Source organism: Lasioglossum baleicum, unplaced genomic scaffold, assembly GCF_051020765.1.
Source record: "Lasioglossum baleicum unplaced genomic scaffold, iyLasBale1 scaffold0021, whole genome shotgun sequence".
Classification (NCBI taxonomy): Eukaryota; Metazoa; Arthropoda; class Insecta; order Hymenoptera; family Halictidae; genus Lasioglossum; species Lasioglossum baleicum.
Window position 1 is genome coordinate 1,543,898 of NW_027469081.1, and position 23,738 is coordinate 1,567,635.

At 35.4% G+C, this 23,738-nt stretch overlaps 5 protein-coding genes across 10 annotated transcripts in view; 2 read left to right on the plus strand and 3 right to left on the minus strand.

The window, feature by feature from the left end:
- LOC143219132 (uncharacterized) overlaps positions 1 to 5,353 on the plus strand; it is a 117,657-nt gene extending 112,304 nt beyond the window's left edge. For all 3 annotated transcript variants that reach the window (XM_076444972.1, XM_076444973.1, XM_076444974.1), the window contains 2 exons: positions 453 to 710; positions 1,607 to 5,353. In XM_076444972.1, coding sequence (XP_076301087.1) covers positions 453 to 710; positions 1,607 to 1,795 — 447 coding nt within the window. In that variant the 3' untranslated portion in view covers positions 1,796 to 5,353. The remainder of the gene's footprint in view (positions 1 to 452; positions 711 to 1,606) is intronic.
- LOC143219140 (uncharacterized) lies at positions 2,445 to 11,895 on the minus strand. 3 transcript variants are annotated; one of them, XR_013011246.1, is made up of 5 exons: positions 11,494 to 11,895; positions 9,906 to 10,181; positions 9,088 to 9,303; positions 6,048 to 8,819; positions 2,445 to 5,966 (listed from the first exon to the last, which is right to left on the minus strand). XR_013011246.1 is itself a non-coding variant. In XM_076444997.1 (4 exons), the coding sequence occupies exons 1-4, from the start codon at positions 11,752 to 11,754 to the stop codon at positions 8,337 to 8,339; spliced, it is 1,236 nt and encodes a 411-aa protein (XP_076301112.1). In that variant the 5' UTR covers positions 11,755 to 11,895; the 3' UTR covers positions 2,445 to 8,336. The 3 variants fall into 3 exon arrangements, 1 of the variants encoding a protein (XP_076301112.1); XR_013011247.1 differs by having other exon boundaries at positions 6,025 to 8,819; XM_076444997.1 differs by having other exon boundaries at positions 2,445 to 8,819.
- Positions 5,882 to 7,634, plus strand: LOC143219148 (ADP-ribose pyrophosphatase, mitochondrial). The gene is made up of 2 exons (XM_076445013.1): positions 5,882 to 6,107; positions 7,000 to 7,634. The coding sequence occupies exons 1-2, from the start codon at positions 5,882 to 5,884 to the stop codon at positions 7,632 to 7,634; spliced, it is 861 nt and encodes a 286-aa protein (XP_076301128.1).
- Positions 11,896 to 12,364: 469 nt separating the features above from the next.
- Pex3 (peroxisomal biogenesis factor 3) lies at positions 12,365 to 14,005 on the minus strand. The gene has a single exon (XM_076444998.1). The coding sequence runs from the start codon at positions 13,866 to 13,868 to the stop codon at positions 12,735 to 12,737; it is 1,134 nt and encodes a 377-aa protein (XP_076301113.1). The 5' UTR covers positions 13,869 to 14,005; the 3' UTR covers positions 12,365 to 12,734.
- LOC143219155 (mitochondrial import inner membrane translocase subunit Tim8 A-like) lies at positions 13,867 to 15,232 on the minus strand. 2 transcript variants are annotated; one of them, XM_076445024.1, is made up of 3 exons: positions 14,753 to 15,232; positions 14,563 to 14,682; positions 13,867 to 14,196 (listed from the first exon to the last, which is right to left on the minus strand). In XM_076445024.1, exons 2-3 carry the CDS (start codon positions 14,653 to 14,655, stop codon positions 14,008 to 14,010), a joined length of 282 nt encoding a protein of 93 aa, XP_076301139.1. In that variant the 5' UTR covers positions 14,656 to 14,682; positions 14,753 to 15,232; the 3' UTR covers positions 13,867 to 14,007. The 2 variants fall into 2 exon arrangements, with proteins under 2 accessions (XP_076301139.1, XP_076301140.1); XM_076445025.1 differs by having other exon boundaries at positions 14,878 to 15,229.
- Between the last annotated feature and the right edge of the window lie 8,506 nt (positions 15,233 to 23,738).

Here is a 23,738-nt window from a genome sequence, read left to right on the forward strand (position 1 = left end):
AAATTTTTCTCCGCGCATGGTATTGGAAAAACCACAATTTTCTTGAAATTGTGCAAGTTTAACGAATTCTTTCAAGGTTAAAAGACGTTCGTACCACAATCTCCATAATCATCCCATATTCTGCAAAGTTTCAGCTTTCATTAAAAAAAAATTTCATCGCTCTATCTCATTTCTATCGAAAGTTATAGCTGACAGATGCTCGCTGAGAAAAAATTCGAACGTGTCCGTTTACAAATGTCAACTTTCTGTTCGCTCTCCGAGAGTTTTTCGTACCGCTCTCAATACCGTTGTACACTGTGCGAATTTGACTCTCGAGAGTAACACGCGATAGTTTTCCACTGACTACATAATGGATGAACGGGTGACGAATGACAGAGGCCCTACAGGGTTACCATTTAACCGGACACTTCGTTTCACGGCTTGTAAATTCGATGATTTATGAACCTGTGCAGAGGCCGCTCACGAGATACCTCCCCATCAAATCGGAGTTTCTGGACCTGAGGCATCACATCGAGACAGCAGGGCACCAGCTACCCCTGATACACGATGTCACGGTCGACACGACCAGTTGCAGCGGTTACTTATCGAAGATGAGCAAGAAATTCCACCATTGGAACAAACGATGGTTTGTCTTTGATCGAAAAAGGAAGACCCTGTCGTACTACAGCGATAGCTCCTCAAGAAAAACACGGGGAGTTATTTACTTCCAGGTAAGATAGCGTTTTATAAGCGTTGTCTCTGTGCAAGACATATCTTACACTCCCCTCCCCCAACCAAACTTCAGAAGCTATTAACTCGTAGCCTTAAAATTACATAGAAACGAAGTCGTGAGTTTCGTACGCGATTGATTACTTTTAACGATCGATCATAAAGTAACATATGTACAGTGACTCCCACAAATATTCGGACACTCTTAAAAAGCCGATAACTTTTTTACAATTGGACTATACGATTCGAACTTCTTTGGGAAGCTAGAGCAATTAATTCACTACAGGTGAGTACCGTACACATTTAGGTCGCGCGACTTTACTGTAGCAGCAATTAACTATCTTCGGGGTTTTTCTCGAAATTTCTATATCAATAACTAGAGAGGAGTTGTTGCTCGCTTGCTACGCGAGCTTCGCGAGTAGGGTTGTTGTAGCTCGCTCGCTTTGCGAGCTCGCGAACGGACGTCGATAATGTAATTTTCTATTGAAATATTGATTAACAGCTGCGACGTTCTATTGAAATATTGATTAAAAGCTACGACGTTCGTTTTTTTGTTGTATTGAGATATGATTCTAAAAGCACTTTTAGTTTTTCCCGAATTTTCCATTTTTCCGTGATACTTTTCCCATTTTTCTTATCCTATAACCTAGTTCGGACTAATACGAACATTTAAAAAAAAGAATTAGCCAAATCGGTCGAGCCGTTCTCAAGTGATTCGCTTACCAACGAACAGCATTTGATTTTTATTTATATAGATTACTTTTCCTCGTACAACCAACGGTTTTCGAGAAAATTGAGAAAAACTACTTATAATCTTCTAAACTACTTATCCCACCGAATTTCTGTTTGACAATCCGTGTAGATTCGAAAAAACTACGAATATTTTCTTCTGTTTCAGTCGATCGAAGAGGTTTACGTGGACCACATGAACACCGTACGCTCGCCACAGCCGTCGCTAACTTTCATCATTAAAACATCGTCCAGACTCTATCATTTGATGGCTCCGAGTCCGGAAGCTATGCGGGTCTGGGTGGACGTCGTGTTCACCGGCGCCGAGGGATATCACGAATTTGATCACGGCATGTGATGAACTGAATATTCCCACGCCTCTGGTCAAGATTCGTGTTACAAGTTGAGCGACGTAACATTGTACCCCGAACCTGTTGTAGCCTGTAGGCTCAGAATTCGAGCTTCACACGGTCACTTTGAAACAAAGGTCAATCTGGAGCAGAGACACGGTTGTCCCGTTTAAAGCTAAACAAGACGAGTCCTTCTGCATTGGTGCTCGACAACAGTATTCCTCGGATAAGTAGACACCAAATTTGGAATAGTTCGCAAGCACTGATCGAAGGAAGAGAGAATTCCTATTTCAAAAAACGTTCCCCAACTTATTTCGATATTCGAAATAGATCGAAAAAACGATAGATCATTGGGGGGGGGGTGAAATGCGTGGTTAAAATTATTTAGGCAGCCGCAGACATTGAAGCAATAGCATTAATGTATGAAACATAAGCATTGGGAGGAACGAGAGAACAATCATGCACGTGGAGAAACATTTTATACATCGAATCCGAGGATGAATGTTGATGCAAGACGATGACGATGACGATGATGATGATGATGATGACGATCGATTATTTCAAGCAGAGCTTCGATTATTCGTGCCAAGGTGTTTCTGTATAAGGGCATTAATTGTACGTCACGCGGAAAGTATTATTCATTCGAGTGCAGGCTAATCACGGACATTATTCTATTTAAACGAAGGGGATTTTATAGGATTTACTGTTTAAAGTTCATAGACATTTTTAATCTAGTCTTCCAGCATAGATACCTTGATAAATACTTCTGAGTGGAAGATATCCTCGACAATAGTAGACAACGTGTGTTCTGAAGCGAATCAGAGTCAGGCGTCCCTGAAAAAAAGAAAATTGTACATATACATTTTACCATTTTACATTTTTTAGCGCGACTTCTTTTAATGGACATTTCGATACCTCGTGATACCAAGGATTCTACGAAATCTTCCATGCCTTTATACGCCCAAAGGAATTTTCTCACATACATATTACATATTCAAAAATATTTCATCGTTTGCAGTTAGTTTAATGCTTAATTTTCACTAGAAAACTCAAGATTATCGTTTCTCTAACGAATAATCAAATCTTTTTAAGTAGTCACGTGTTACATACACGATGTTCCAGTGGCGGATTTCACGTATTCACAGATTCGTGTACACTACGGATCCTTCATTTTATACTACACTTTAATTCCTTGTAATTCTTGTAATTTCACACGTCATTCGAATACGTTATTTTTACTTTTAAATTGATTAACCCTTTGCACTTCGAATTACTTTTTAAATTTTCTTGCCAACAACTCCGTACTATTTTAAGTGTTTTATTTGATATTTACTTCAAGGGACAGTTCCTTCACTGCCACATGTTTTAAACAATTGTGTTTACTAATTGTATTAAATATTACTCGAACTTTGTTGTAATTTATATTTGTTTTTAACTCTACAAAATAAAACGCATACATAAAGGAAGAACCAAATACATGTAAAAACCCGTTTTATTTACATTTCTCTTTCTGTGATGTCGAGTCACACTCGATAAAGGAGTTCAAAGGGTTAAATTAATTGGTTATTTATTTGTTTTTATCGTTGTGACTTGTGCCTTTTTGGTATCTTTCCAAAAATTTGCCCCCCCCCGGATTTTGCCAGCCTGTGCTACAGTCCTTATAGCCTCCCCTAAATCCGCCACTGCAATATATATATATATATATTTTCCCATTGATTCTTATCATTTATGTGGATATGTAACAGGTTGTTATATGACTCGAATGATAAGTATCGATTGGAACACGCTATACGTTTGATTCATGACTGTAAGACATACACATACGTATTGATCCAACCTTAGCCTACAATCAGGGAATTAACATTAGATGTTCTTGCATGTATCTTCTACCGAAACAACTCGATTGATTTCCCAAGGAAAACCTGTTAACATCGTCAACTTATTACTATGTATTGTATCATAAGAAAGTTCATTATATTACAATAACAGATACGGATCTTTATATCTGTGCGAACCCATTGTTAATATATAAATTAAAAATATTACCCAACAAATATGACTGGTCAATTTCAATAAAATATAATCATCTATAAATGATCGTTTTGTGGACGTACTGCTTGAAAGGTCAGCAAACTGTAATCGCAGTTTAAAGTCTATACTGAAACTTCAATTTTTCGTTGAATCGTGAGTTCGTAAACAGACGTTATACAGTATTCGCATGAAAAAATGTTAACCCACCCATAAATTCGATAAAATTCTTCAATTTACGGTCGAGAAATATATATGTGTATACCCAGTTAGCTATACACCTGCTTCGAGCAAATTTTAATCAACGTTTGTAATCGTACTTTGCTTGCAAAAGGCAGTCATTTTGGTGCCAGGACTATGAATTTGCCATCTTGTCGACATATTCCGGACTCATCTGTTTCCACATTAGGCTCGGTATTTGAGTGGAAAGCAGGCACAATTCCATGTCAAGTCCATACCAAACCTTGCCCTTGTGAAGAGGGCAGATCGGTCGCACTAAGGGCGGACCTAACCGCGTTCTAAGAGTAAATATATAGGACGAAATCGAAATAAACCTTGCTGTAGGGGAGAATACGAAATGAAATGATTAAAAATACATGAAACTGAAATTTACTAAACGTATTTAATATTTTAATAGACTACTGAAAGTATTGTACGAGGTATTATATCAGTTTTATATCGACAAGATTAATAAAATCATATAAAATGGCGGTATTTCAGGCTGGAAGAAAAATTCAATTTTCGAATTAGAATAGCTCCGAATGCAAATGATTAAAATTATATAATTTACAATAATTATTATATAATTTTAACAGTAGATATTTGCTCTTAGAGCAAGGTCTTCGTGCGACGACCGTTCTCTCCTTTCACGAGAGCGAGATTTGGCATGGTATTACACAAAATTTGCACTCAAATGAATGAATAGACCTGAAATTTATTGACAAGTTTTACTGGCACATTCATTGCAAATTTCTCACTGGGTATAATTGCAGTAGGGCTACGGCGATATACACTATTCTCTCTCTACAAGCGTGTGTTATCGACAATCATATCAGGGGTTGGGTTGATTGCAAAAAGGCCTATTTAGTGTATCGTTGACCAATAAAATGTTCAAGGCTTTTTATGGTCGCATTACCAGTTCCAAATGACGTGGGCTTTAGAGGGGGAGTAATGCTCCAGTCAGGCGACTCAGGCGGTCGTTTTGGTACCAAACAACGCTTCAAGCATGATTTGAATCTGCCAACCAAAACTTGTCAGCAAATTCCTGAGACGAGAACTACGATGTTAACTTTTCACGAAAAGATCGTGTATTTTACGATTGGATATATCTTGCTAGGATTATTTTATAATATTAAATTAAAATAAATTATAAACACTGTATTTCATACCGTGCGTATGTATTTTTGGATATATTTACAAAAGATATTAAAACGCTCTTCATTAATAAACTACGCACCCTATTAACCAATGTATAAATACCTGAGTATTCTGCAAATACGTATCCTGTATAATAAAACAAAAACACGTATTTACAATAATGACTTTTATTAATAACTGTAGCACTTTGCCCACATCCGTCATCTGGTAGATGAAGTAATCTTATCTGTCCGCTGTCGTACTATATATATATATATATATATATAGGGTATTTTCTACAGAGTCGGTAATTCAGAACCGTAGTAGACAGAAAAATCTTGTCTGTATCAGAGAATCTCGTCGGTGTCAGAGAGCATTACATGCAAACAAAACAAAAGTAATAATGAATTAACATTGCCTCTTATGAGAAAAGCGGCACGAATCATTTGCTGCTGTAATGAATATCCAATATTTTTCATTTTGCATGAATAAATTATCTTTATTGTACAATACAGACACAGAGGATTCTCCAGTATACACCCACCAATTTTTTTAGCCCTTGAATAACAATTTCGTTGCCACGATCCACGGTGGTGAGTGTAGCGCGTGTAGCGCGCATGTTTATATTTTGAAGAAGTTCACATGATGGACGTATTTATGCTCATTGTTTTTTCCAAAACATTCTAACACATATTTCAAAATACAGTTCTATGCACGTTACTATTTTCAGAATGATACATTATAAATGTAGACAAGCCTTTTATGCTTCCAGCAACGTAAAACGATTCGAAGTACCTGAAAATAAAGTACCATGGAATGTCGAGTTCTTAAAATATAAACCAGTTAAACACACCGCTTCAGTTGTAGTAGGCAAACCTTGGGCTGATCCGGATATTGGAGATGATTTATTCAAACCAAAATGGAATTCCCTTGACGGTAAGAAATGATATTTGTAATATATTTTGTTTTTTCTTCAAACTCTTCAAAATAACTCAACCTAACCCTAAAATTTGTTGACACAACGCGGGCTTTCAAATTTGATTTCATATAAATACAGGGTGGTTCACCAGATATTATCATCTCGATTTTCGTCATTATTATTATTATTCGTAGCGAAGAATGTTTATATAAGGCATAAGGTTGAATGGTTTCGAGAGATGCATACTTTGGTGTTGCAAGTTTTTTTTGTGTATATACATATATAAATATTTAGGTGGAAGTTGAAACATAAACCCTACTTCTTGTCAGAGTTGGGCAAAAATTTAATCAACGATTGACGACTAAATTTCTACTTCAATCGTTAATCGCAATTAACAATTAATCTCCTCGTTTAGTCGTTAATGGTGGTTAACGATTAAATACTTTCGGATAATTGATTAATGATTAACTGCTGAAATTTCGAAATGAAATACGTAATCAGAACTGTATAAATACTGAAAAAAATGTAAACTGAGTATAGGTGTATTGTCATTTGGTCCATAATACAAATTCTGTTTACGTGCTTTTGTTGTTTTTCGATGATTCCTTTTTTAAATCAACGATTGACGATTAAATCAATCGATTGAATCAATCGCCGATTTTTCGACGATTTCTTCATTTAATCAACGATTCACGATTAACTTCATCAATCGATTGAATCAATCGCCGATTTTTCGACGATTTCTTTTTTTAATCGTATACATTAAGTAATCAACCATAATTAAAATTTTAATCGATTAATGTCCAACTCTGCTTCTTGTATAATATCGTACCATATACCTGAGTATTCAGTGTAGAAATTTATATCAAACATTTGAGCAATTTAAACATATAAATTCATTGTTAATAGGCAACGTGAACCGGAAGAGTTTCAACGGAGATTATATTATAGATGAGAACGGTTATCCTTTGAATCCTATCGGCCGTACGGGCATTATTGGACGCGGCCTCTTAGGGCGATGGGGTCCAAATCATGCCGCAGATCCCATTGTAACACGTTGGAAACAAACTACTTCCAAAGAGCTAGAAATAAACAAATGTTCCAACAAACCAATTCTGCAATTTGTTGCGATACAAAGACGAGATTCTGGAGAATGGGCCATACCTGGTGGTATGGTTGATCCAGGAGAAACTGTATCAATTACTCTCAAAAGAGAGTTTATGGAAGAAGCTTTGAACTCTATAGAGAAAGATGAAATATCAAGAAACGAGTTGGAAAAATCTCTGAAGGATTTTTTCGAGAAAGGAGAAGAAATTTACAAAGGATACGTAGATGATCCTAGAAATACTGATAATTCTTGGATGGAAACTGTAGCTATAAATTTCCATGACAATGACGGTAGTATTGTTGGACGAATAGCATTAACAGCTGGAGATGACGCGTGCAATGTTAAATGGATGGACATCGATGAAAAATTAAATTTGTATGCTAATCATAGTGAATTTATCAAGAGAACAGTGCAAAAGCATGATGCACATTGGTAAAAGTACATGGTACTTTGCTGTTAGTGATAAACCATGAATATACTATTTATTTTATTTTTGTACTTGTCTTTTACAAAAGAATTAATCAACAATAGTAACATACACACACACGCACACAAAGTAATGTTACAAATGAACAAATGATTTGTATTTCAAATGGAGAAATAATGTAATTATATCGATTAAAAATGAATATCTTAACGTGTAATGTATTTCGTTCATTGTACAAGTTATATCTATGAAATTACATAAAATATAAGCATTGCAAGACTTATTTCGTAATAAATATGTACACATAAATCTATGAATTCATCACAGGTAACAATCCTCTATTCACAGTGGAATTTATATAAAATTCAAGTCACCCTTAAAAAATAGATACCACTAAAATTCTTATCTTAACAAAGATAATATGTCGAAGGCATGACACACGATTATGAGAATAATGTAAACGAAACGTTTGTATCAAGTGTAGAAGTAAAACAATTGTCCACGTATAAGTTGTTTCAACGAATAGATCTAAAAATGAATATTTACAAGGAAGCTATAAATAATCTTGTATAAATACTGTATATTCTGTTATATAGATCTTATCACAAAATTAGTATTTATAGAAGTGAGAAATAATTAGTAATAACAAAATTATTGTTACATAATTGTTAAATGATCTTCGTAGATTCATTTCAAATTACTCGCTACATTTTAACATGGCACTCTCATATTATTCGACTCCATTGCGGTGGGTAATATATTGGATTCGTTTATACCAAGTAAATCTAAAAATATCTCTGTGGAATTTTTAGTTTGTGTGGTTTCATTGTGGTTGTAGTCAGAATTTTCTATAGATCCCATATGTAAACGCGTGTTCAATGCATTAGTATAATTAGTTAGTTTCTTGAGAATGCGACTCATACTGTTAGTATTTTGTAAATAGTTAACAGTACTTTCACTTTTGTTTGCATACATTGTATTGCGTTCGTTCTGTGTGGACTGATAATAACGTTTCTCTAAATCTAACGCGTGCTGTGCTTGACTTTGTCCTAGCTTAGCTGCTTTCACGAAATAATCACGAGCTCTATCGGTATCTATTGAGAAACCGCCTCTGCCTTGAGCATGGAAAACTCCTAAATTGTATATAGCATCTGCATGACCATGCTCTGCTGCGGCATTGTAATATTTTGCAGCCTATGGACATAAATATATTTGATTAATGTTAAAAGATTTATAAAATACAATTAACACGTTCCGTGCCGAGCTGTTTTCGCTCGATAACTAAATAAACTTATGGGCTTTGTTCTACACTGCATTTTTTATAATACCCCATTCTTTTGGTGGAAATATATTCTACAGTGTAAACTTGTTATAAAATGTATGTTTTTAGCACTTTAGCGTGTACCATCAGTGGTACACGTGGCACAGAACATGTTAATGACTGATTGAAAAAACATTTTACCTTCTTTTGATCTGCTAATGTTCCAAGCCCCAATTCATAACACAAACCCAAATTAAACATACTAGCAGATGATGATAATTTTGCGCCAGTAGTAAAATGATTTATTGCATCTTTGTAACGCTTTTCTTCTAAAGCTTTCAGGCCATAATGAAGTTCAAATTCACGTGTAGCTAGGTTGTGAATATTATTAAATTCTTCAGTAGCTTCTTTGAGAGCCTAGAGGCATTTCAAGAAAAACAGGACATTAAATAAAGGAACACATCCAAAGTTATTTATGTAACTTATCTGTATTAATATTATTAATTTGTATAATTGTACAATTAATACTAATAATAATGTCAATGTTTAAAAAAGACTGAAAGGTTTTATTAAACTGCAACGATAAACTAACATTAAATGAATAGAGATGAATTTTAGGAAGGAGATGAAATAAAAAAATTTTTAATATTGTTACTTTCTTCTTTTTATCGTTTTATATACATATATTGTGCAATAAACATAAATAGAGTTACAATACACAATTTCAAGTTACACGAAATTCATTTATGAAAAACAATTGACAAACAATTGCTTGCAAAGTACTGAGAATGAGATTAACTTATAAATTACGAATAGATACAGAAAAAATTGTTAGGCTGCTCAAAATTACGAGAAATATACTAAATGTAGATATAAGTATAAGAAAAGATATAAATATGTTATCGAAGGATGGTGGAATAATGACAATGTCTTTCTTATTACAGGATATAAGTTTTTACTATCTGTTGCTAACTTCTGTTTTATTATAAATTATAATGCCTACAGAACAACATTCTCACCTCTTCAATGGTGATCGGCCCGAACGGTTTGCTTGCTTGCCATTCTAACTCTGTCTCTTCTTGAACATACTTCTTGTTATTGTTTCCAGCACACTCGGTAACGCGTAGAAGATGTTTCGGATTCAAATTTGATACTTGACCAAATAAATAAGAAACACGTGCTTCCGGATACAGACATAACTTGCTTTTTATGGAATCAGTTTTCTCCTTCTCAAAAATTCTTCTACGAAGACATAACGACTGACATACAACCCATCCGACAGCCAATACACTGGACTATTAACAAATCGTTTTCTTAATACATTGATTATAATTAACATTATATTAACCCCTTGACTGTTCTATGCCACCTAACGAGAGACAGTGAAGCTAGATAATATACGAGGGTAGCCCCAGAAATACCCGACAATTGAATTTTTAACTTTTTTTATGTGGGCCTATATTGAAAATTTAAAAAATACGTTTTGTAGATCTACGTGAATTAAACATATTCTGAAAATTTCGTCAAAATCGACGTTGCAATGAGCTACCATCTTTAAACGTTTGAAAAAATTTCTTTTCACATCCTTTAGTAAACTAATTGCTCTAACTTCCCAAAAAAATGCTAATGGTATAGTACAATATTAAAAAAGTTATCGTCTTCTTTAGAGCGGTCTTAAACTTTTGTCTGCTGCTGTATATTATATTATGTAGAATGTAGGATGACGTATTATGTTACGCTACATTGTGGTATATAAAATCTGTATAAGAGCGAAGTGGGGAATCCTCGCGAAAACCCAGAAGCAAGGCAATAATAAATAAATAATAAATATTATATTGTTTTATATATACGGTATATCGTAATGGTTGCATCACTCGATTGGCATGGTTTGTGTTCAAACACTGTACAGTCAAAGGGTTAATAGCATAAACATTTGAATTAATTTCAAGGGTAAAAGTAATTTGATCATTTATATTTCTATCATCATAATCACAAATGTTCATATCAGTAATACATATTTAACTTTTCATTATAAAATGTAATTTCATTTTATTTGAAAATAATGGTTGAAATAGATTCATGAATCTTGCAATAAATATTATATTATGAAAAGAATTATTCAAAATACTTTATAACTAACTCCGACACTTGTATTAGATTTTCTTAGAATACCTGTTTTTTATTTCTGACTTCATACTCTTTTAAACAATGATACATAAGATTCGTGTTTGAAAAAAATATAAGAAAACTATAACTTGTCGTTAAAAAAACATTTAGGCTATCTTTAAAATTTATTACTAATTTGAAGAATTAGTTGTTATTATTGTAATATTCTCGAAAACATCTTTTCTTATCAAAAACACACTTAAGTATGTAAACAATTGTTGTATTTTATATATCAAAAATAATATATAACAATATTCCATTAAGTAATAAAAGTTTACTAAAACTGTAATTTGAAGAAAAATCAAATTGTGTAGATACTCGAGTTCAACTCTACCTTCCAAATTAATGATTTATATGATGATTTGCTTTTTATATGATAGAACGTGGGAGAAAATGATCAAACGAAAGATAAAAAAGATAAACATAAACGGCGCAAATTACCCATCCTACAGCCTCCGACCAGGTGTATTTTGTATTCCATTTGGAATCATCATTTTTGTCCTTAAAATCACCAGCTTTCGCAGATCCACAGAATTCTTTATTGCAAATCGAAATTCTTGGCGCGAGGATCTTATGATTGCACGTCAAATCAGTTTTAACCTCATTTTTTGAATTATCTTGGGACGTTTGTGAATAAACATTTGTACGGCATGTACGACGTTCTAAAGTCTCGCGTATTCCACGGGTAACAAACTTCCACATTTTGCAAGTAGATTAATCAAAAAAGTTTGAATTAAAAGTAAAGATATTTTTCAACTTCACCGCGGTCTTACTAACATCTAAATGCGCCTGCACCTGACAAAGCAGAGCGGCGCACTGACACGACTGACACTGACGCACTACGATGAGCTTTTACAAATTTTTCGATCGCGCTTGCGCAAACCCCTTTGATGCAACTTCTTAATATTTATTTACTAGCATAATTCCCGTTGAAAAATCAACGGCTGACTTGTTTTCGGAGGTATGCTACTCAATTTTCGGGGCAAAAACATATTGGTTCATCCCTCTTGGCTAACGACTATACCTGTGTACCAAATTTCAGCTTTCTATTGTGTTTCAGCTTCTGTGTTTCGAGATTTTTTTACCGTTACAGAGGACAGAGAAATAACACTATTCTAATTTCAGCAATCAATCCTGAAGGATTTCAGGGACAAAAACATATTTCAGATTAACTTACAAATAAAATAGTGCGAGAAAAATGCTGAATAATACTAGTTTTATTATCAAAAGATTAAGTTAATTATCTGCATTCGTTGTTTACATTTCTAAAATAAATGATTTGGAAACGAAGAAAATGAAATTTAAAAAAAAGTATTTTCGAAAAGTAAAAATATATTATACCTTTTAAGGAAATTACATACCATAACAAGTATTTCAATACAATTCTATTTTTGCATTCTATAATTACGACGTTTACGTTATCGAGACTTTACTAATACGCATTTAGATACAAAAGTGTCGTAGGTTTGCTTCTTTACACCTCAAATATATTGTAAATACCTATAACCAAATTTTTCACTACAATATACTATAAAAAGAGATACTATTTGTATTTCTTTCTACAAGTGTTAACAATGCGTTTATATTTAAATAGATTAACAATTTCAATTTTTTTTATGCAGTAGTTTCTGTATAATGCCATACGATGTTGCATACAGTTTAAATAATTGCAATTGCGAAATTTAAAAACTGAACGCTTCATAAATATTTGCACCAAGTGTTTTGAGTTCTTCGTTTCTCATTAAACGATCTAATAAATCTGTTTGGAAACCTTGCGGCATCGATTTGTCCGGCACTTGCCCATTTATAATTGGTATTATTTTCGCCATAGGCATCGCTACCTTATTGATGTTAACAAATGTATTGCTATTCACTTCTGTATTATTCTTTTCTCTCCAACTCATGTGATTCTGGTTCGATGTTCCTGGTACCGAAATACCATTCGGAGTTTTGCCATTTTCCTTTATAGAAGGACCAGTGAAAAATTCAGACATGTGATCTATCAATAAACTGAATCCACGTCTGATGTTACTCTGCGTTATGTTTTGTACTTCTTCGGTTTCCAAAAGATCCAGGGTTTCGTTAATTAATTTCTGAAACATAGGTTCCTTTTCATCGTCGCATTCTGTTTGTAACATGTATGCGGTAAGATTTTTCACAGGATCTCGTGAACTGTCCGTAGATATAGAGGACGTAATGGCCCAATATATTTCTTCTATATCCCTTAGAGTTAATTCATCTTTCAATGAAATCGAGGCTGTTATTTCTACGACCTTATCCTTGATAAGCGTACATAACTTGTTTATCCCGTCGTACCTAAAATGACTCGAAAGAGACATATACTTTGTCTGTACAATGTTTTCTGCAGTCGCACCATTCGAGTTTTGAATATCCTTGTACATATGACTACCTATTATGTTAAATTGAATCCTTATCAATGTAGCTGCCATTGCGTACGAGTATATTATAACAGCTGATCTAGCAATTGCTAACACTTTCAGTTCATTCCAATATGCTACTTTATCTGTGCAACCGTTTCTGAGTTTATTTACAATAATTTCAGTGTCTAAAACTTTAATTACAGTGTCTCTTAGAGTCGATGCGAGGGACTTTATCGTTTGACTGCATATTTTCTCTATACATTCAAAGTACTGTTGTCTTTTTGTTCTTTCTAGCATTTCCTTGATCTCTTTCTCTTGCCATTCTCGAAGTCTACGTTGTGTATATCGTATGAAAATAACACTGCCAATAACAATGCCTCCCACTATGAACTTTCGCCTATGACGGCTTACAAGTCCTTTGACGCTCGACAACATCTTTCAGAATAAGATATTTCGAAGAAGGATTGTGTGTACAAAATGCTACATACTTTGTACCATAAATAATTACAATAATTTCTCTTAAAGCTTAGTACTGAAGTTCCTTATACTAAAGTCTTCTTAGTTGGGAACTGATTTACTGTACAATCACATCTGGCAAATTATTCAAAATTACACGTTCTAATCTGTTTGTAATAAAGTTTGTTGTATCGATAAATCTTTCTACGCAAGTGACAAGACAATTTTCTGTTTTCGCACCTAAACGAGCACTAGGTGTATCGACGCAAATATCCCAGCAGATGTTGGTTAAATTATGTACCAATCCCTGAAAAAACAAACTACGTTTAAAATACACATAAATATGTTAAAAACTTATATAACTTATCACAAAAAATACATTAATTACTTGAGAAGTTAGTTAAAAGAGTCGCAAAAAACACTGTTAAAAGGTACGGTTTCGAACACGATTTTTCGTTTAAAGTAGAAGAATTATCACGATTATTTTGACATAAGAGGCAAAGACAATGGGTACTCCATATACCTACTTCCTGTATTTTTTATGTGATATTATACTAAAACTGAATATTCAAGTTAATACTATCAGATTGATAAATAATTCGATTAGAAGATATTTTCACATAATCGAAAACAATGGTAAAAAAAAAATACCGAGAACAACTCGCGAGCTAACCTGAAACTCTCGTTTCTTAGCTTCAGTCTCTATGAAGGCCTGAAATCGCTCATCGACCGCACCTTGCGACCTTTGCTCCTCCATAAAACTCATTCTTTACTTCCCACCGTACTTTTAACACTGAAATAATGAAAACATTTGACCTTTAGACCATTAATTCTCTTACCTTGTTTCAATATTATTGCGGTACCGATCACTGAGCAGTGGTTCAAACTATGTACATATTACTTATTTCCAATAGAATAGACATAACTAATGAGATATATTCAATAATGATAATATTTTTATCATTAGGATAATATATATGCTACATACAATCTTCACTTCTTGAATATCAAAATTATTTCACTGGCAGAACATGTAATCTGTGATCGTGTAGCGCTGACATTGGCTGACATCTTCGGGCAAACATTGAACTGATTGAACACTGTGTAAAATGAAGTAATACATAGTCGATAAAAATGGACTTATCAATACCACCTTAGACCATATATACTTATAGACCCGGCATAGATATTTTAGATATGGGATATTGGGGATATGCATAGGACGCAATGTTCCAAGATAACGGATTATCTGGTGCCCACAAGTCACGTCGCAAGATAATTCGAAATGATGGACAGCGACATGGACAATAGGAATAAGGGGACGGAGCATAAAGTGTTACTTTAGGCGAGGGGAGTGAAGCCACTCCCAGGGAGCGGGGAGCACGGTCACGTGGTACTCTGGTGCCCAACTAGTGATTGGTTCTAGCATATATGCGCGAAATTTGAAGATGAGACTTTTAGTTTGTTAACAATTATAAATTACGATAGAATATTTTCAATAAAATAAAGAAAGAAAGTGTTTTATTTATAAATGCATATCAAAATTAAACGGTCAAAAGTTAGAATCTATAGATATGGAAAATCTTATCTGTTTGGTATTTAATTTTACAAATACATAAAACATTGTTATTTAGAAATAGGAATAACTAGGATATTATCTTTTACTTTTCTGCACTTAAGAATGTGATTTAACGAATGTGCAACAGTATATAACTGATCACTATATATATAAGTAAATATCGATTAGTTTTATAATGAAATATCAAAAATGTCATAAAATGCTAATCCAATTACAATTGTTAATATCTATTGCATAAAAGGGATTAGGATGTATTATTAATAATTTTCATAACAAAATTGGGTTTTGTCAATTTTATTATTTAATATATTACATTATGTCTATAATGTAATGTCAAAACGAATGTTCTTATTGTTAGTTCTTATTAAACTGTTTGTTGACACTTATACCCCTATTCTTCCATAACTGTCTTTCAAAATTTCTTTTCACATCCTTTAGTAAACTAATTGCTCTAGCTTCCCAAAAAAGTTCAAATCGTATAGTACAATATTAAAAAAGTTATCGTCTTCTTTAGCGCGGTCTTAAACTTTTGTCCGCTACTATATATCTTCTAACATCTGCAATTCTTCAGTCGCTAACATATGCTTGTCCCTCAATGAGTCCAGGATTCCCTTCAAAGAGCAAATTTTTGATTTCTTTCGTCGAAGGCTTTGCTACAGATCTTTTATCTTTCTTATATAAAATTTCTTGTGTCTTGCAGTTATTTTTGAAGGTATTCTTTTTTCAAAGAGTTTTCCTCTTTCTTCACATTGCTAGAGCGTTAACGGTTACGGACCACATAGTTGATTTCCGAATTCCAAAAACACCAATGGTCGAATTTATCATTCGACAATATGTGGATGTGGATAGACGAGCGGATGGACGACCATCGCATCGGTTCGAACCTTGGGTCCCGAACCCTAGATACCTCGTAAATTCGAAAATAGCTAACGACAATGTTTTAGTCCGAACCAGATGGCCCAAGGGGATGCGATAAGTGTCTCGGGCCCTCACGGACCTTGAGGATAACAATGACGTGAGGGACAGGCGTGACGGTTGTAATCGTAAAAATGGCTAAACTCTCGAAATGTTGAGAACCTTTCCGACGGTAATTTAAGGACTACGTACGAATTTTAGAAATAACGCAAATCGATTGCGAATCGGCGCGATATCTAAATAGACGCAGTCATAAATTTAAAAAAAGGATTCTGAGCATGGTCGTTGGCCGTGCAAACCCCAGCTTTTGGACAACGAAGGGGCGATTACTGTAGTGGTTTATGATTAACTAATAAATATACAGTAAATCCTCTATAAACGCGTAAAAGCTGTAGCAGATAAACGCAGAAAAAATATCCCCTCCATTTTAGTAATCTGATCTCGGCTCAGGTATATCGGCGTGAACCACTACTAATGCGACGCGGAGAGTCGCAGTCGTCGGCACAGTTCAAAGGCCCGTGCGTCCTCACAATGTAACGCCAATATTTAATCTTTTTTATTATTATGTACTTCTATGGGACTTTCACCAATTTATTTCTAGCATTTTTCTGATTAAAATGACACCAAACACGATATAATTTCAGTTGTATTTAGTGGTTTAATTGACGGTATGAAGTAACTGTAGGACGTAGAAGAGGATAGCGAGTGAAAAAGAAAAAAAAACTGTGTTGTTTGAAATATCAATGCGATGCTAACATTTTTATTGACAACTTTCTTCTGCTTATTTCTTTGATTATGTAAACTGATTCGTTTAAAAATTTATTACCGGAGTTTTCTTTTCTTTGACGTTGTATTGCCTAAAAAAAAATGTGGTGTTATGCTTAGAATAGCATGACGTATTACTTATTAATTAACTATTTCAATTGTCTTACCTAAGATCGTTAATTTTAGTCCTTCTAAGAAACATTGTTCCGGAGATGGAAGGTATTTTTTGAGACGCTCGAACTGTTCAAAAACATTCTCAAAATCCTTTCTTAGTTTTGGATCTAGTTTCATCCCATTTTCTCCATCTCCATCCTCTGCGCCCCTTTCTTCATCTTCTTCATCACCTTCATCTGCGTCCCATTCTTCATCTCCTTCCTCTGCGGTTCTTTCTTCTAAGGTTCCTGATAATCTCCGTTCCTCCTCAGTGCAGACAGTAAAATAATTTTCCATGTCTTCGATCGTTCCGTCGTGTTCCGAAATGTGCGACCAAGCTTGCTGCATTTCGGATGTTATCGTGTTTTCCTTTGTTTGCTCAACTGTTTGCATGTTCGGAATAATGTTCTTCCACGCATGCTTTATGTCACTGCATGTCAGATCCTCCCAAGATGCACTGATTATTTGTAGAGAATCTTTAATGGTATACGTTTTATAAAATTCCTCTATGCCGAATCCGTATGCAATGAAATTCTCTGACAGTTTATGTCGGAATCGTCTCTTTAGCTTTTCAATTATTCCTTGATCCATTGGTTGGATCAAGGATGTGGTGTTAGGTAAAAATTTTATTTCAAAATTGTCATCGTGTCTATAGTTATCTGGAAATTTGTGACTTGTACAATTATTGACAAGTAAAATCACTTTTCCGCACAGCCTATTTTCCAACTGATGTTGACGTACAGCTTTTTTGAAATGGTTTTCGAACCAATCTACGAATATATCCTGCTTCGTCCACGAATTGGTTTGTGCTTTAAAAATAACTGGCAGTTGGTCCATACAGTCTCTCAAAGCTCTTGGTTTCTTAAATTTGTGTACCACAAGAGGCGTAATTTTGTGTCTTCCAGTAGCATTTGCGCATAATCCTACGCTCAGTCTGTCCTTCCGCATTTTGTATCCACTCACACTATGCTCAGTATCACGCACCAAGGTTCTTGATGGCAAAGCTCTCCATAATAACCCAGTATCCTCCATATTATAAATATTTTCTAAATTAATGTCCTCTTCTTGAATGTATTTTTCAAAATTACAAACAAATAAATTAGCTCCAGGTACATCGGCACGGGGTACTTCACTATACACGTGAGCCAGTCGAATGTGGTGGCGTCTTTTAAAGTTTGCGAGCCATCCAACGCTGAGTTTAAAATTGGAGCACGTTCCTAACTCTTCTTTCAATTCACCTGCTTTTTGTACAAGTAGCGCATCCGATACAGCATCTCCCATGGCTCTCCTTTCTGCAAACCACACAGACAACCGTTCTTCCAGTTCTTCATACGTTGGTTGCTTAAAAGTTCTTCGACCTTTCTCGAATGTCCCTCTTTCTGCGAAGCTGCAGACTTTCGCAGCGTATTGTTGAATTCGTTTAATTGTTTGAGGATGTACTTTATACTTTTCAGCGACATATGCAACAGTGGAGGTCTCCAACTCCTTTAGAACATCCACACGTTGTTGCATAGTCAAATAACATTTTTTGCCCATTTTTATTACTTAAACTAGCACTAACAACTAATGAATAACTTTTAAAACTGGTACTGCGTAAAAACTAATACAAAAAGAAACTAATCACTATATAATAATCAATGGAAAACTAGAAACTAACACACAAGATAAGCTAGACCTGCTGTATCAACGATTCGGACTGATTCGGACAAGTGGACAAGAGTGCCGAGTTGACATTTGTTCACGCAAGGCACAAGGTAAAGTCGCATTATTTCTATTTCTCAACTGCAGTCAACTGCAGTGTTGAGATATTGCACGGTTTTTTCGCGCATGCGCGACCAAATATAGGAACGTATTGGTATGTATTGATTGCGTCCAATTGCGTCCTAAGTTTGTGGGGAATGTAGTGGGGAACTATTACCGGTAGGAAAGTACCGGTAGGAAAGTACCGGAAGAGTTCAGAAGTTTATGTAATACATATTATATGTACACATACACATTAAATTTTAATATACGCAAGTTAAAAATCCATATTTGAAAATCGGAAAACAAAATTCTGCGAAATTATGCGGGGTAACCAAGGTACCCCATTTTAGCCCCACTTTATACTTTACTGACGCTAAAATCGTCGCACATGCGCGAAAAAACCGTGCAATATCCCAACACTGCCTACTTCAGCCGTTCCTACTCAAAATTTGTCAAATCACCCCAGCCTTAGTGTAAAGTTATAGTGGAGCAGCGAGGTGAGCTGTGCGATGAAAAGAAAAGAAAAACAAAGAAAATACATATGTACTTTTTCTTTATTATGTGTCGAAATGTTGTCACGAATGTTAGTTTGTTTTCACCGCGCCGCTATGCGCTTCCGCGGATTGCCGTGGCGCTAGTGTCGCCTGGCAATAACCGCATGCGAGCGGCAAGAGCGAGTCGCCCCTCTAGATGATAGTTCGTCGAGGAGAATAGCAGAGAATAGGGTAATTATTTAGAAGAAGGGCCTCCTCCAGCCTCCTCTCTCAGATTTTGATGATCTTGAAATATGTTATCAAGGTCATCATCCTGAACAACTTTTTCCTATACATGTTATACCGCCGCCTGATTTTAGTTTTCGAGATATTCGCAAAAAACTATCGCTAATACTGTATTGAATTTTCCGTATTCTTGCACGCTCCGTGGCAACGTAAGCCTGTGCTGGCCTGTGCCGGCGCGGCGTTTATTTACATTTGGACATTTACATACACGGACGTGGAACGTATGGACATACACTGGACATAAAACGCACGTCCGACGGATGTACGGTGCTATCTGGGATCATATATAAATTTTTACAAAATTATATTTATTACATGCATACGGAGCTTCGGAAAATTTATTTTACATACAGTAATCGCCCCTTCACTGTCAGGGCCGAGGGTCGCCTGTGCGATCACTGTTTAGTAGTGCCTAAGTGCCTACCCATTCCACTGCCGGCCAACGCCGCGCCGTGCTGCAGGGCGGCGATGATTGATCTCGGCTCGGGTATATCCATATCAGTGGGTATATCGGTGTGAGCGCCACTACATTGATACAGCAACTCTTCGATCGAAGTCCTGGGTCGCCTGTACGATCGAAGTCCAGTGCCTACTCACTCCACTGCCGGCCAACGCTGCGCCGCACAGTGGGATATATGCCCAATCTCAGCGGAGACAGCTTAGTTTAAAATTCGCTCGATATTGAAACTGCTGTAACTTTGCTAAAATTTATCCAAATTTGATGAAAAAACAACCATTTTAAAACTTGAGATTTCTACTTTTTGTACTATGTCTCATTTTTGTTGCCATAGAGGAGATTTCAAGGTCACCTTGATTTTTTTAAACAGAATGACCTTTTTTTATACCAAAGATCGATAGACTATCAAATTCTGAGTATAAAAGTGTTGACCTTCGTATGTCCTAAACCTAATAGTTAACGAGATATTATCAAAAGAAGAAAGAAAATTATTTCGATAATAACTCATTAACCATTAGATTTAAGACATGTGGAGCTCAATACATTTTTACTCAGAATTCAATATAGCCTATCGATTCATGATACAAAAAGTAGGTCTTTCGATTTAAAAAAATCGAGGTCACCTTGAAATCTCCTCTATGCCTCCACCCACGCAGAAGATGTTTATGCCACAACATGTCCCCCTCTGTTTCGTGCAAATTTTGTTCATAACATTTTTTCATATCATTACAAATAACGACAATATTCAAAGTGGACATAGTTATTGCTCCACCCTGTATATTATTTAAATTTCATGTGTATACTGTTTTCTTATTTTAGTGTATATTGTGTGTTTATTATTATTATTTAATATTTACTTAAGTAAATACGAAAATATAGCGAATGCGAACATGCAGGATGTGAGAAATGCTGCGATTTTCGCGCGCGCACGATGGCCATTTTTTCGTAAATCAACTATAAAACACGAAAGCAGATGAAGGCAGATACAATTTTTCTTGCATCTTAATCAGAAGTCTTCAAAGAATACAATGGCACAGAAATGAACACCGGGACGCACCCGGAAGTATAACGAAATCATTACCAAAGTCTTAGAATCATCAAGAAAGTGACTCATCGTTGGTTATCTTTAAGTATTAATAATTACAAACATGTATATGGTACAAAAGTGAATTTCTCTTAAAAGTATACCCTATACTTAGCTAAAAAAACTTCTACAAAACAAAAATCTGTTAGTGTATGTTGAGAAATGAAAGCGGGTTAACGGAACTTCAACTTCCGACAAATTTCAGTGCTTAATGGATACATGAATGGGAAAATGAATGATGGGAGATTGTTCCTCAGACATTCAACTAACTCAAGCCACAAAAATTTTACAATTTATCTAAAATTTTTAAAATTGAATTTTGACCGCTGAAATCGGGCAAATACCCCACTGTGCGCCGCGCCGTAGATCGGCGATGATTGATCTCGGCTCGGGTATATCGGTGTGAACGCCACGACATTGACTCGAGTGAATCGAATGCTCAAACTTCTTAATTTTAATGATCGGTTTATGGTACTTTTACTAGCTTATTCCTGGCGTTTCTCTGATTAAAATGATACCAAACATGATATAATTTCAACTTTATTTAATGGTTTAATCGACGATGAAAGTTTCGAACGCAACGAAGAACAGCGTGTGGGACATTCTTTGAACTGTGCCGGCAACGGCGACACGCTTCGGCCACGCGATCCTATTTCATTCTGTCCTTCTCTATGTTCGGCTCGTCGATTGAAGTCTCGGCGCGGTCGACGCATTCGTAAAACAATAATTTCTCAGCGCAATATCTGACGGTGCAGAACACGGCTGTTTGAAAAAGCGCGGTTACTGTACATTTATTAGTTAATCATGAATCACTACTTCTATGGGACTTTCACCAGCTTATTTCTGGTATTTTTCTTATTAAAATGACACCAAACACGATATAATTTCAGTTGTATTTAGTGGTTTAATTGACGGTATGGAGTAACTGTAGGACATAGAAGAGGATAGCGAGTGGAAAAGAAAGAAAAACTGTGTTGTTTAAAATATCAATGCGATGCTAACATTTTTATTGACAACTTTCTTCTGCTTATTTCTTTGATTATGTAAAATGATTCGTTTAAAAATTTGTTACCGGAGTTTTCTTTTCTTTGACGTTGTATTGCCTAAAAAAAAGTGGTGTTATGCTTACAATAGCATGACGTTCTATTTATTAATTAACTATTTCAATTGTCTTACCTAAGATAGTTAATTTTAGTCCTTCTAAGAAACATCGTTCCGGAGGTGGAAGATATTTTTTGAGACGCAAGAACTGATCAAAAACATTCTCAAAGTCCTTTCTTAGTTTTGGATCTAGTTTCATCCCATTTTCTCCATCTCCATCCTCTGCGCCCCTTTCTTCATCACTTTCCTCTGCGTCCCATTCTTCATCTTCTTCTTCCGCGAATCTTTCTTCTACGGTTCCTGATAATCTCCGTTCCTCCTCAGTGCAGGCAGTAAAATAATTTTCCATGTCTTCGACCGTTCCGTTGTGTTCCGAAATGTGCGACCAAGCTTGCTGCATTTCGGATGTTATCGTATCTTCCTTTGTTTCTTCAACTGTTTGCATGTTCGGAATAATGTTCTTCCACGCATGCTTTATGTCACTGCATGTCAGTTCCTCCCAAGATGCACTGACTATTTGTAGAGAATCTTTAATGGTATACGTTTTATAAAATTCCTCTATGCCGAATCCGTATGCAATGAAATTCTGTGACAGTTTATGTCGGAATCGTCTCTTTAGCTTCTCAATTATTCCTTGATCCATTGGTTGGATCAAGGATGTGGTGTTAGGTAAAAATTTTATTTCAAAATTGTCATCGTGTCTATAGTTATCAGGAAATTTGTGACTTGTACAATTATTGACAAGTAAAATCACTTTTCCGCACAGCCTATTTTCCAACTGATATTGGCGTACAGCTTTTTTGAAATGGTTTTCAAACCAATCCACGAATATATCCTGCTTCGTCCGCGAATTGGTTTGTGCTTTAAAAATAACTGGCAGTTGGTCCATACAGTCTCTCAAAGCTCTTGGTTTCTTAAATATGTGTATTACAAGAGGCGTAATTTTGTGTCTTCCAGTTGCATTCGCGCACAATCCTACGCTCAGTCTGTCCTTCCGCATTTTGTATCCACTCGCACTCTGCTCAATATCACGCGCCAAGGTTCTTGATGGCAGAGCTTTCCATAGTAACCCGGTTTCCTCCATATTATAAATATTTTCTAAATTAATGTCCTCTTCTTGAATGTATTTTTCAAAATTACGAACGAATAAATTAGCTCCAGGTACGTCGGCACGGGGTACTTCACTATACACGTGAGCCAGTCGAATGTGGTGGCGTCTTTTAAAGTTTGCGAGCCATCCATCACTGAGTTTAAAATCGGAACACGTTCCTAA

Coding starts and splice junctions, on each gene's coding strand:
- LOC143219148 (XM_076445013.1), top strand. CDS start 5,882: ATGCACGTTACTATTTTCAGAATGATACATTATAAATGTAGACAAGCC. Junction 6,108..6,999: donor AAAATGGAATTCCCTTGACG/GTAAGAAATGAT, acceptor CATTGTTAATAG/GCAACGTGAACCGGAAGAGT.
- LOC143219140 (XM_076444997.1), bottom strand. CDS start 11,754: ATGTGGAAGTTTGTTACCCGTGGAATACGCGAGACTTTAGAACGTCGT. Junction 9,304..9,905: donor GGCCGATCACCATTGAAGAG/GTGAGAATGTTG, acceptor AAATGCCTCTAG/GCTCTCAAAGAAGCTACTGA. Junction 8,820..9,087: donor CATTAGCAGATCAAAAGAAG/GTAAAATGTTTT, acceptor TTATGTCCATAG/GCTGCAAAATATTACAATGC.
- Pex3 (XM_076444998.1), bottom strand. CDS start 13,868: ATGTTGTCGAGCGTCAAAGGACTTGTAAGCCGTCATAGGCGAAAGTTC.
- LOC143219155 (XM_076445024.1), bottom strand. CDS start 14,655: ATGAGTTTTATGGAGGAGCAAAGGTCGCAAGGTGCGGTCGATGAGCGA. Junction 14,197..14,562: donor CTAAGAAACGAGAGTTTCAG/GTTAGCTCGCGA, acceptor TTGTTTTTTCAG/GGATTGGTACATAATTTAAC.